The 12,797-nt window shown below is 38.3% G+C and overlaps 1 protein-coding gene across 3 annotated transcripts; it reads right to left on the bottom strand.

Moving 5' to 3' along the window:
- Nucleotides 1-1,193: 1,193 nt before the first annotated feature.
- On the bottom strand, nt 1,194-12,797 carry prkcsh (PRKCSH beta subunit of glucosidase II). Of its 3 annotated transcripts, none has more exons than XM_074655993.1 (18): nt 12,688-12,797; nt 12,256-12,406; nt 11,084-11,200; nt 10,462-10,557; nt 10,316-10,373; nt 10,036-10,153; nt 8,932-9,061; nt 8,580-8,664; nt 7,608-7,686; nt 6,758-6,841; nt 6,489-6,653; nt 6,312-6,405; nt 4,921-4,990; nt 4,672-4,761; nt 4,515-4,589; nt 4,316-4,415; nt 4,054-4,213; nt 1,194-1,423 (listed from the first exon to the last, which is right to left on the bottom strand). In XM_074655993.1, the coding sequence occupies exons 2-17, from the start codon at nt 12,356-12,358 to the stop codon at nt 4,067-4,069; spliced, it is 1,611 nt and encodes a 536-aa protein (XP_074512094.1). In that variant the 5' UTR covers nt 12,359-12,406; nt 12,688-12,797; the 3' UTR covers nt 1,194-1,423; nt 4,054-4,066. The 3 variants fall into 3 exon arrangements, with proteins under 3 accessions (XP_074512094.1, XP_074512095.1, XP_074512096.1); XM_074655994.1 differs by having other exon boundaries at nt 12,766-12,795; XM_074655995.1 differs by lacking the exon at nt 1,194-1,423 and adding an exon at nt 3,694-3,792.

Genomic DNA, 12,797 nt, shown 5'->3' with positions numbered 1-12,797 from the left:
GCGTCATATCCAATTTGCAATGCGTCAGCGTTGTGGTTATCTGCCAGAAGCTGTCGTAATTTTACTTTTTATCCAGTTTTAAGCCACATTTTTATGATACACCTTTTAGATCTTGGTTGTTTTTAAAAAATATATTTTAACCGGATGACGAGTTTTATCATCAGACTTCTGGATCTTAGGTTATCACAGAAACAAGCAGCTAAGTAAATGTTAGCTGCAGCCAAACAGCATTAGAGAAACACTGATTTGTAATTTGAAACTGCTTTATTCAGTGTTTTTACCGGTTTTAATAACCAGGTCCGTTTGTTTTGGAGAGAAGGAGACCTCTGTGGATAATTCGGCTCCTGGTAAAAACCTCCTGAACGATGACTGAATGTATGACTATTTTTTGGTCATGGGTTTGATACACTTTCTGTAATAAAACGTCTAAAAGCTAAAATCCTATCAGATGGTGGACCCTGGGACAAAATCTTATCAAATGGGGTCCGTGGTCTAATTTGTGTCAGTTTAGGGGCCTATACCGCCTATTCCGCCTATACCTAGGGCCGGCTCTGCTAACCGAGAAAAGCCAACGGCAATGGTGGTGAAGACAACAACTCACATGATCCCACGCTACTTAACAACATCAAACAACTCCGTCTTTTGTTATCGTTTTGATTGAGACACCCAGCGGCAGAAAATTACAGTAGAAATATTTCTACAAAGCTCGTCCTAATGTGTTATTTATTTTATCATGTTTTAGAAGTATATTTAATTACTACAATTAATTAAGATTGAATGCACCTTATTAGGAGGCCACTTGTATCGATTAAGTGCCTAATTATAAGAAAATGTAGTTTTATACTGGAGTTAAAAGGTACAATTTATAACATTGATAACATTCAGCCACTAGTTGTCGCATCTCCTTCCCCGTTCCATTGCATTCACATCACAACAAATGAAAAGAAAACGAGATACCACGCGATACCAACATCGTTATACTATTGGCTTACCAGTCTTGTTAGAAGTGGGAACCAAACGTCAGATATCTTCCACAGAGATAAACAAAACATTCATTTTGGACCCGTCAAAATGTTTAAAATTATTAATTCACAGTCATAATAACTTTTTTGAGTGAATTAATTTTTTTTAAATGATTCGTCTACATAAAAATGTTATCAATATAACCTTTAAAAATGGACACATGCTTGGAATATGATAAAATGAACTTTATTTGAAAACAATGGAATGACTACATTTGACACAAATCAGTAACAACACAACAGGTGGCAGAGGAAGTTGGATGTGCGGACGAGATAACTACTCATTGGAATTTCTATCGTTTATTCTCAATTGTTTATCGACGCCGAGGTGGTGCCGCTCGCTCCCGGCATGGCATGGCAACTTCAGGTTGCTATGGCGACTGTGGTCCCTCAAGAACAACCTGAAAGAGTGAGTGCAGACACATTCATTTCAATGGCGTGTTTGCTTAAGTCATGACTTCCTAGTTGTTAAAAAGGGAAGGGCAATTTAGTTGCAATTAATCCCCGGAGGTTTGTTTTCCGAAGGACTAAGCATTTATAGCAGTGATGTAAATCCCCTTCTTGTGTTATCTTAGAGTCAGCACTTACATTTGGGTTATGCTGTGTTTATTTAGGTCCACAATACATTAGACTCTCTCACCTCCACACTCGCTTGAACAGACCTAAAGTCATCCATACTATCATTATAATAAAGCTTAGTTCAAGACCCTGTCTACAACATCACCATCAATCATAAAAAACTATAAAACAGATACATGATTGATGAGTTTAAAACACCAAATCCATCTGAAAAGTTAAATAAGTTACAGTAGCCTTTTATAGTCCTTGTTTATTTTAAGGGAAGCTACACCTCATTTCTATTCACTCTGTACAGCATCATGGCTGAGCCTCACAGGAAAGCTCACAATATGATGTCACTATAGATTGTTTAGCGATGGTAACATTGACTACTTTTACATGCACTCTAATATTGAACTATTATTCTATATATGACAATATTGTGAGTTTGATACAGGTCATGGAACCAGCATATTCTGTTTGGATATCATGAATTACCTTATTCTGAGTGGAGCATTTTCAGATTAAGACATGTGGGATATGCTGATATTATTCTGGTTTTAGGAGCATTCTTTGGACATGTATACAGCACGTTCACAATATAAGTCTACATTGGTTTTTTTATTGCAATATGCGACACACAGCCTCTTGCCTGTTTACGTCCAGCTCTGTGCGTTGTACACAAACCAACTAGTCAACAGTTTACTGAGATGCATGCTTGAAAGAAAAGCCCACATTTCTGGTGGGAAGGAGAAACACACCTATTTTTAAACATTATGAAAGACTTGGATATCAACAGGTTATTATCGCGTTAACTTTGACAGCCCTAATAAAAACCTTTTCATATCCAAGTCTTTCATAATGTTTCAAAGTACTGTAGGTGTGTTTCTCTACATGCACAAACGCAAATTTGTTTTAACCGACTAATTTCTTTAACACATTAATGCAACTTGCAATATTTGATTAACCTTTTAAAAATCTGACAGGCCGCCGATCTTTCGGAGGTTGTAGCGGGCTGTTTTAAAGCTAGTTAGCTGATAATCACATGCAGTTTGGGGCAAGATAGTCAAGTCAGCACTGGCACACTGACAGCTGTTGTTGCCTGTTGGGCTTGAGTTTGCCATGTTATGATTTGAGCATATTTTTTATGCTAAATTCAGTACCTGTGAGGGTTTCTGGACAATATCTGTCATTGTTTTGTGTTGGTAATTGATTTCCAATAACATATATATACATACATTTACATAAAGCAGCATATTTGTCCACTCCCATGCTGATAAGAGTATTAAATACTTGACAAATCTCCCTTTAAGGTACATTTTGAACAGATAAATAATGTGTGATTAATTTGCGATTAATTGTGATTAACTATGAACAATCATGCGATTAATCGAAATTAAATGTTTTAATCGATTGACAGCCCTAGTTTTTAGATATGTGCAAATATGGCAATGCCAAAGGTGGTTGAAGGAATGAAAGAGGGAGGCTGAGTTTGCATGGTCGAACAAGTCCACGTTAATAGGAGTATGCATGGCTGAAAGTAATGGGGAACATTAGTGGAATATTAATTTTCATTAGCCATGTAAAGAGCTTAGTAGGAATATTGTCTTTTTCGAAATAAAGGCAAAAACCTGAATATTTTATGCATGTAAACGCAGTCAGTAATGTCACCAAACCAAGCTATTTCTATGATGCGCAAAATACTGCAAGCTATCGCAGTATCTGTAACCTTAAAAAAAAACTGTTAAATAATGTTTCAAAAAGAAAGAATAAATCAAATACTCTATTAACTCAACGCATTATGAAATGCTTTCCATTTAACTAAATGGAAATGAAAAATGAAAAACAGCCATTCACTGCAAAAGGCTGACGTGTCACAAACCTTTTAGAGTTAAGATGTCTGCAGTAACGGATGGATGCAATACTGCACCAGTAAGGTAAATATACATCACATTATTTCAGCCAGTTTATCAATAATGTATCCAAAGGAAATGTGGCACAATATAGTGCTGTATGCATTTGTCTCACCCATACACTCTCATCATTAATCCTCTATCAACTTAACAACTACAATGAACTCAAATGAAGTTGTTGTTACCTTGCTCTTGCTGCCGTCCTGCTCTTCTTCTAAAGGGAAGCTGTAACTGCACTGGGGATTTTCTTCCTTTCCTTTCCTCCAAAATGTTGAAACATTACGCAGCTCTGACTGTCCCTGATTTTTGTTTTGTTTGAGTAAAGCACCATTTAGAAACTTGGTTCACTGTAGGTGCAGTATATTTTCTGCTCAAAAACATGACTCTTCTACACAATCTTTGACCCAATGGGGCCAAGAAAGGTTAAGATCCTACCGGGGAAAAGGTGTGGTCCTGCAGCACACCTACTGTACAGTATGTGACCCACACATTACACAGTGTGAGATTATCTCAATTTGTTTTTGAGGTCTGACAGCAACAAACACAGAAAGGTTACTCACAAATTCAGTGGATCTAGAGCTCTTCGTGCCCATGAAGCGCTGAATCCAGGCTTGAAGGCTCATGGCAGACAGCAGGGCTGGTAAACTCCATCATGTACTCGCAGCGACTGGGCTCTGAGGTAGATGTCAAAACTGTGTCTTTTCCACATATTAACTTAATCTGAAAGACAAAAAGAATATATATTGTCTGTGCTTGGTCCAAAGAGAAACATTAATGGGGTGTAGAAAAAGATCAAGTCGGGGCTGACTGGCTGAGACGCACCGTGGTGGATCTGTTAGGGCCTTGCCAACATCCTGTCCCATGTTCATACTTCATCACAGCGTAGATGTTATCCTCAGGACCCGCCCAATGTCCCCATGATCTACAGAAAGAAAACGATGGAAAGTATTGGATGAGTCAAGTGTGAATTAAAAACGTGCAAAACACAAAATAGTAAGAAACAACACAGATATTCACTCACCCCAGGTTAGTTTCTGATCCACCGTACTTTGGTTTCTGGGACACTCTGCTGAAAGGACAGAGTCTGTAGATGTATCTGAAAGAAAAAGATTAATCCTTTAGAAGCAGGAACTTATAACAAATAATAATTAATAAACACGAGACATATGTGCACATACTCGCTAGTAGGCAACTCATAACACTGGTTATAGAGGTAGGCAAACTCAGCACTGGGTCCAAAGTCAAAGGAGATTTCCTTCTCAAGGTTCCTGCAGACAAAAAGAAAATCCAACATGTAATCTTTGTTTTCAAAACACTTGATTGTGCAACAAAATAATTGACTGTAGCTGTTGAGAGTTAGACTGCAGTTGTGGTAACAAACACTGATTGCATTATTAGCAGAGAATCTCCTTCGTATTGCTACTTACTTGACCTGATCATCAACTTCCCGGAGAGCTCTCTCAGCCTCATCAAATGCATCCCTGGCTTTCTGAGCAGCTGGGAATCAAATGCACAGAATTAAAATATACCCTTAAAAGGAATACGTCACCCCCAAAATGACCATTTGTATATCAGTTACTCACCACGTGTTACCTTGGATTCTTGAAGAAAACTGTTTTTCTCTCATGGTGAACGAATGGCCCAAATGACACTCCCGATTAGTTTTGATCAATTTTGAGATCATGATTATTTATCACGATTATTCATTGATTTTAGGGACAAAATATTTTTATTGCACTTTCACATTTAAAGAAACAGAGCACTGATTTCACTTCCATGTTGTGCTACATTCCTGCTAATGTAGAAATAATATATATCAGCCTTAAAATAAGGTTCTTCTTCACATGAATTAAGTGCATTTTCGGGCGAAACGAGTAACATACAGTATAATACTCTTTTACTCTGGACTGGAGCCACAACATTCAGGGAAGTTTTTCCACAGGCTACCGCTGTAGGTTGTGCACGCAGCTGCAAGAGAGCTCAACAAAAGTGAAGGTGGTGGCTGGCTGTTATTTTATGAAGCGCTTGATTTGATTTGCAGCGGTTTTCTATGAGCAAGCACGCATTTAAACGTCAATATCCCAGTCGATCAACTTCATTTAATTGTGGGAAGCCAAAATCATGATCATGATTAATACTGGATAAATTGTGCAGCCCTATGCGCAAGTCCAGACTAGTTCGAAGTGTTAGGCTTAGCTAGGTAGTAAGGTTTTAGCGAAGATGCATGTGTTTGGGAAGTAGTGAGCACACGACTGGAGAAATGCGAGTTGGATTATACTGCACGAGTTGTGTGAGAGTTTGTAAACAGATGTTTTGCTGTTGTTAAATGTGGCCTCCACTTACTTCAATTCATCAAGACTTTTTTTTTCTATCTTCGTTCACCGTGGAAGCATGTGAGAAAACAAGATTTCTTCAGGAATTCGAGGTAGCATGGGGTGAGTATTGATATACAAATTGTCATTTTATGGGTGAAGTATTCCTTTGAAGCAAATTCAGTCCAAACCCATACATACATGTGCTTACACATATACAAAAAGTTTGAGCAAATCATGTCTTCTTGTTGATGCTTTTGCTAAAAGACAAGCAATAAACCTCAGTCATATAACAGCAACACATCTGCTCAATAAATCACATTGTTCTGCTGATAAACAACTTATGTGTTGCTGATGATGACTGATGAGTTTAGCACATTAAAAATTGAAACTAATAGGTATGCAGTCACATCTGTGCTTTCTTTCTTTTAGTATTTCACAGCATGACTCACTTACTCATAACCGAGGGCCGGCTGAGTCACTCACTTTCATACACACACACTTACCATCAATGAGGTTCTGCGTTTCTTGGTCGTAGGGTGGCATCGTCCCCTCACCATCGTCATCCTTCTTTTCTTGGGTCTGCTTCGTAGGAGGGCTCTGCATATCAAACACCGATAAAAGTGACTCACCGAAATAAACTCATCCAGCACAAGTTTGATGTAGGAACTCAGTGGGCTTACCTTATATTCTCCGTCATCTTGGTCTTCATCTTCCTCCTCTTCATCCTCCTCCTCTTCTTCCTCTGGGATGTCGTCTTCAGGGTACTGCTCAGAGTCATTGTCGGGGACTGGCTCCCTGATCTCCTCCGGCGGCGTCTCCACTGGCGCTGGGATGTCTGCATTGGCCTGATGCCAAGAAAGTCGCACATTTAGAGGAGCCGAGGCTTTCACACACGTGGAGCGTTACAAGAATAATATTAATCATCAGCTAATAATCATCAGCTTCTCACCTCTGATTTGTATTTTTCTTTGATGTTATTCCAAACAGACTCAAATGCTGCGGTGTCCACTTTGTCCACTCCTCCCAACAGTCCCTAAGCAAACCAAAGACAATATTCATATTGACATTTGTTCACCTCCTTAAGTTGCGTTACATTTTTTAAAATGCTTACATTTAATGATAACAAGGGCTGTACCGAATAGTTCAAAGCTTCATTCATAACGTTGAACCCTATAACATCAGAAGTTTGAGACTTACTTCTCTGGTTTTTGGCTTTGAGAGAGAGGAGCTCATGTTCACAAATATTGATTGAACTTTCCTAAACCATGGAAATAACATATTGGAATTCTTAATTTAGGTGGTGTTCCCCTTTAATAGAAAATATCACTGGTTTGGGCGGGCAGTTTGCAAAGTAGCATTCCGACTGTTATAAATAACTTACAGAAACATTGCGTGTAATAGTCCACCTTCGACTTTCTCCTACCCTCTCTGTCACTCTCTCTCAAACACACACACACACACAGCAAACACCGCGGCGCTCCGTCCTCAGTCCTACATGTACTGTATTTACGTTGACTAGTTATATTCATAGAAGAAACTTGATTTAATTTAAAAAAAAGGCACATTTATTTAATCCGATGAATCACTTTATTCAAATTGAGGATTTTGTTCAAGGGTTTTCTTTTCTTTTTTCTTTAGGGTGATGACGTCAGAAAATATGATGACAGATATTTGAAGCTTCATTCAAAAAACTCAGAGGAAGCTTTCAATGTAAAAAAAAAAAATTCGGTACAGCCCTAATGATAACACTTTAACATCAGTTTTTTATATTAGGATTAATACAAAAAGAAAACATTTACCTCAGCCTCTGCTTCTGTGAAGGTATCCTCTGCGTCTGGGTCGAGCTCAGCATGGGACAGAAGCTCAGGCACCGAGATACTGACACAAACAAAAATACATCATTCATTGAGTTATAGTAACAAAAACTGAATAACCGTAATGATCAGCCAACGTGAAAATATGAAAGGCATTAACATGCAATCTTTTTTAAAAAGCGATAATCTATCTCAGACATTTTTTGTTCAGAAAAAAATGTCTCTATATCATGCCATCAGGTTATTAATAGGGCTGGGCGAAATCTTCTATCTCAATAACGATATCACGATATAGCGTGTTTTCTGGTAATTCAATATATAAATACATGGTCCATATCAAATAACCACATGGTAAAGCCTAATTGTGTATACTCCTGTGTGAATTAAATACTTAAAAAGTATGGTGTATTTTCTCATTTAACTAAGAACTTTAGTGCAAAATGAACAGAACAGTTTCAAGTCAAATTATAGAGAAAAAACAGAATACATATTTCTAGCTTTCTTGCTATACAAACTATGTTTACATGCATGAACACAATACATACTGTAGTAATCAGAATAAGACAATAGTCTGATTTAACTACACTGGGGTATTCCTCCATGAGCAGAATTCTTATCAATTCAGATTTTTTGAGTTAGTATGTGCTTGTTATTTATCAATTTAGACAACATAATTGGGTATCAATATATCTCGAGATATGATTTCATCACGATATGATTCCATTGAAAGAAGATAAATTATTATTATCTAGTTTTCAGTCTGCTGTGTGGCAGCATTTTGGATTCCCAATAAATAAGATACAGAGCAACAAGACAACTTAAAATACATATCGCTCCAGATGAACAAAATGCTGCATTTCTTCTTTGTGCTATTTTATTCAACTTTGTTTTGAAAGTTGTCCCTGCTAAGCTCCCTCATTATGGGTGCTAATCATTGTGGAGGGTGCTGATACTCACAGGCCATCTGCATCATCATCCAGTTCAAGAAACACCTCAGCCATTTTGGCCTTGTCCTTCTCCATTTGAATCACTGCCTTTTGATCTGAAACAACAATTACATTTTTGAGTGATCAGTGATTCTGATCACACAAAGATTTACTGTATAAACAGTGTTACTACATGTTTTGACAGAATTTAAACTTCAGGTCAAACATCTTGCATCAGTGAAGTTTTTTGAGTACTACTAGTGTGTGTGGCATTCAGGCAACTTAGTTTAACTCAAACATGTTATTAAGATAGACTGCACTATCTGTGATGTGATGCTCTGTACAAACAGTAGATGGTGATATGCTTTCACATCCTAATTTACCTTCCCAGGCCTTCAGATGGCGCTCTTTGGCTTCTCTCTCTGGCATCTCTACAGTCTCCTTTTCAGTTCTCAGAGCCTCCACCCTCTTTTCCAAATCTTTCCTACTGACCTGAACATCTGCATGTTTGGCCTGTTGAGACAAATCAAGAGAATACCTTTAACCAATTTAAGATCTACACAATACCTGAAAACGCCATTCAATTTACAAAACAATGTCTTAACGTCAGGGCTGCAACTAAGAGTTATTTTCATTGTTGATTAATCTGTTTCTCAATTAATCGTTTAGTTGTTTGGTCTATAAAATGTCAGAAAATGGTGAAAAATGTCGATCAGTGTTTTCCCAAAGCCCAAGATGACGTCCTCAAATTTCTAATTTTATCCACAACTCAAAGATATTCGGTTTACTGTCATAGAGGAGTAAAGAAACCAGAAAATATTCACATTAAGAAGAAGCTTTCTTTTCTTAAACAAAAATATTAAAAAAACGATTCATCAATTATGAAAATAGTTGCCGATTAACTTAATAGTTGACATCTAATTGATTAATTGTTGCACCTCTGCTTAACATCTATTCCAGAGAAAACAACTGTCAGATGCAACCACAACAACACGTCACATAAAAAGCTAAAGTAACATAATTCACAAAGGCAACAGGGAATTAGCTTAATTGTTTGTTTGTGTTTTACAGGAGGCTTAAGATGGCCAGCGTCTAGTTTCTGGATGTTAACCAGGTCCATTCAGAATGAGTGAGTGGGGTGTGCTCTAGGGTTGGGCGATTGGACGAATATATCGGCAATCGCCAGTTGTTGGGCAGATGCTGGCTGGTTGGAAAATGTTAACATATCGCTCAACCCTAATGTGCTCAACATCTGCTCACTCATATTACTGCTTTCAGTTTTTCTGTGTATAATAAGCAAAACATAGGTGACATAACTAGATATTACAGCAGCAACAACAGTTAGTGTAGACACCTTCAAACGTCTCTACAGAAGTGTCAGTATATCTGTATAAAAACATATTTGACAATGCGATGATCCATGTTTCAGGGCTCTGGATCTTGATTAATACACAAACAAATACCAAAGGTTTTCTTCTCATTCACACCTTCTTATCTTCAAGGCCCTTCTTGGCATCCTGGATAAGTTGCTGTTTCAGCAGAAAGCCCTCCTTGGCGATCTCCGCCATCTTCTGCAGGCTCTCCTTCTCTTTGCGCCCCATCTCCCTGCAAATCACACACGACATAAAGACAACAAAAACAAAACATTTAACATTTTATGGAAATTAAATGTATTTGTAAGCATATGTATAGGCTCAATGGGCATATCGGGCTTAGACTGTGAATCGTGCATAAGTTATTAGAGTTATAAACCAAAAGCATTCCCACCTGCAGGTGTTCTGACAGGCAGCACCACTGTTGTACTCATCTGTTGTGTCACAGCAGTCTGTACAAGAAACACAGACGTTAAACAAAATCCTGCCCACACAATACACCCGAAAAGAAACAGTATCAGCACAGTCTAAAACTCATACCACAGATTCCATCATTGATGCGAGAGGAAGGGATGAAGCCTGGTCGGAAACCTGCATTGGTGCAGTGGAAGCTGCCGTTGGGACAGGCAGCAGTGCCTGCAAATAAATGTGTTATTAGATTATATACAAAACAACTTCTCCATATTGTCATGACCTGGCAAAGCTAGAATCATACAGCCTAAACAGGCTTCCTTCACATTTATTACTATTTTGTTTAATTCAGTGAACTGTGAAAAGAAAACAGTACTTGACAGTAGGGCTGTAACAGTTTTACCGAACAGCCACTGTACGGGGGTCATGACCAAGTGCATGCAGTCGCACGCAGAATACACCGCATGTAGATTGATGCACATAATTTGAAACCCACAAGCGTGAGTCCCACACGGAAACTTTTACCTCAGTCCTCACCTAGAGGATTGTGTCCGTCTTTGACACTTGCACTACTGTCTATCTCTTGAAAATAAATGAAAAGAAACATATCCTTATGTATTTGAGTTTTTTTGCCACTGTACTTAACCGTGACTCCCAAACCGGGAACCGAACCGGGACTTTTGTGTACCGTTACACCCCTACAAGACCGTAGCACAGGAGTCTCCATCATGCAGGATATATGTAACGTTACCTGGCTCATCAGAGCCGTCCTGGCAGTCACAGTAGTCATCGTTCACTCTGTCAAAGGGAATAGTGCGGGAGCCATCCAGGCAGGTAAACGGTTTGCCCTCTTCATAGAACTGCCGTTCTGTGGAGGTTTAACAGAAGAAACGAGTCATGACAGCTCCAAAACTACACAAAACTCTGTGTGAACTTTCACCCCAGTGCACATTATATAACTGTACTCACGGATCTTTCTTGTTAAAGGTCCCATATCGTGCTCATTTTCAGGTTCATACTTGTATTTTGTGTTTCTACTAGAACATGTTTACATGCTTTAATGTTAAAAAAACACATTATTTTCCTTGTACTGTCTGCCTGAATATACCTGTATTTACCCTCTGTCTGAAACGCTCCGTTTTAATTGCGTTGCTAGGCAACAGTTTGGGTCCATGTTTACTTCCTGTCAGCTGATGTTATTTACATACACTGCAACAGGAAATAAACTGGGACACATTTAGAATGTTAATGTTTAAAACCGTGTCATGGGTCTAAATATTGTATATTTGTGACATCACAAATGGACAGAAATCCTAACGGCTTGTTTCAAACGTGCAATTTCTGAATACGGGCTGTGTGTGTGTTCCTCCGTATATTAAGCGTTTTGATAGTTTAACAGTATTTATATAGCACTTAAACCTGCTTTATAATATAAAAGGAGCTGTACACCCAGCGGTGCCTCAGGAAGTCCCTGAGGGTCATTAAGGATAAACACCCCTCCTCTGGTAGAAGATACAGGACCCCCAGGACTCTCACCAGCAGACTGAGGAACAGTGTTTTCCCCCAGGCCATCAGACTTTTAAATAGATAATTCATACGACACCTTCTCACACAAAAATATATCTTATACTGTATATACTGTATATGTTCTTAATATGCCTGTATATGTTCTTAATATGCCCTTGTACAAAGTATTTCCTTTTATAATTGTAATATAACTTATTATTTTAATGGAGCTTCCCAGCAAAAAGCACTTCACACGATTGTACCTGTATAACCGGCGTGACAATAAACATCTTGAAAAAGACATGATAATAAACATCTTGAAAAAGACATGATAATAAACATCTTGAAAAAGACATGAAAATCTCACCTTCCACAATATGGGACCTTTAAGTTTGTTATTACATTATAAATACTTACTTGACAAAGGGACCCCGCGAGGACGTTGGACTTCCACCGCTGAGACTCCCACAGTCAGGACACTCAGCATCACCAGCATCAGGAGGGACTGACAGGACATCATGATGGTGCAGCTCCACACTGGGACAAGATTCAGCTGCACAGGAACCACCTCAATCACACAAAAACCATCTGATTAATAAAGGAAGTAACTACAAACATGCCGTGACAAGGATGATAAGGTTATACAAACACAACAGCGACAACACTACATGCAGTATCTCTGCTTGTTTTAACGCGTCATGACAGAACACAATGACGTCTTGTTAGTTAGCTGAGAGCTAATGCTAACTAACGGATTTAGCTAAAAGAAACCCATAAACTAACACTTATATAGAATATCAATAAACCATATGTCGTCACAATAACATCATAATACATTTACGTACGTACGAGGTTAATAAAGTGGGTAAAGACAAAGAAAACACGCTTTAATTTAGTTCTTAGAAGAAGCTAATAGCTAATCATTACCGGTCAAATCACCACCTACTTCCGTTAGTGTC

This window comes from Sebastes fasciatus, chromosome 13 (genome assembly GCF_043250625.1).
Source record: "Sebastes fasciatus isolate fSebFas1 chromosome 13, fSebFas1.pri, whole genome shotgun sequence".
In the NCBI taxonomy this organism is placed as follows: Eukaryota; Metazoa; Chordata; class Actinopteri; order Perciformes; family Sebastidae; genus Sebastes; species Sebastes fasciatus.
This window is presented reverse-complemented; position numbering and strand designations above follow the sequence as displayed.

Bases quoted from the DNA above. Each gene is read 5' to 3' on its own strand.
- prkcsh (XM_074655993.1), bottom strand. From the start codon at position 12,358: ATGATGTCCTGTCAGTCCCTCCTGATGCTGGTGATGCTGAGTGTCCTG. The intron at 6,654-6,757 runs GTGAGAAGCTGA...TCTTGGCATCAG, and splicing joins AAGAAAAATACAAATCAGAG to GCCAATGCAGACATCCCAGC. The intron at 6,406-6,488 runs GTAAGCCCACTG...TTTGATATGCAG, and splicing joins AAGATGACGGAGAATATAAG to AGCCCTCCTACGAAGCAGAC.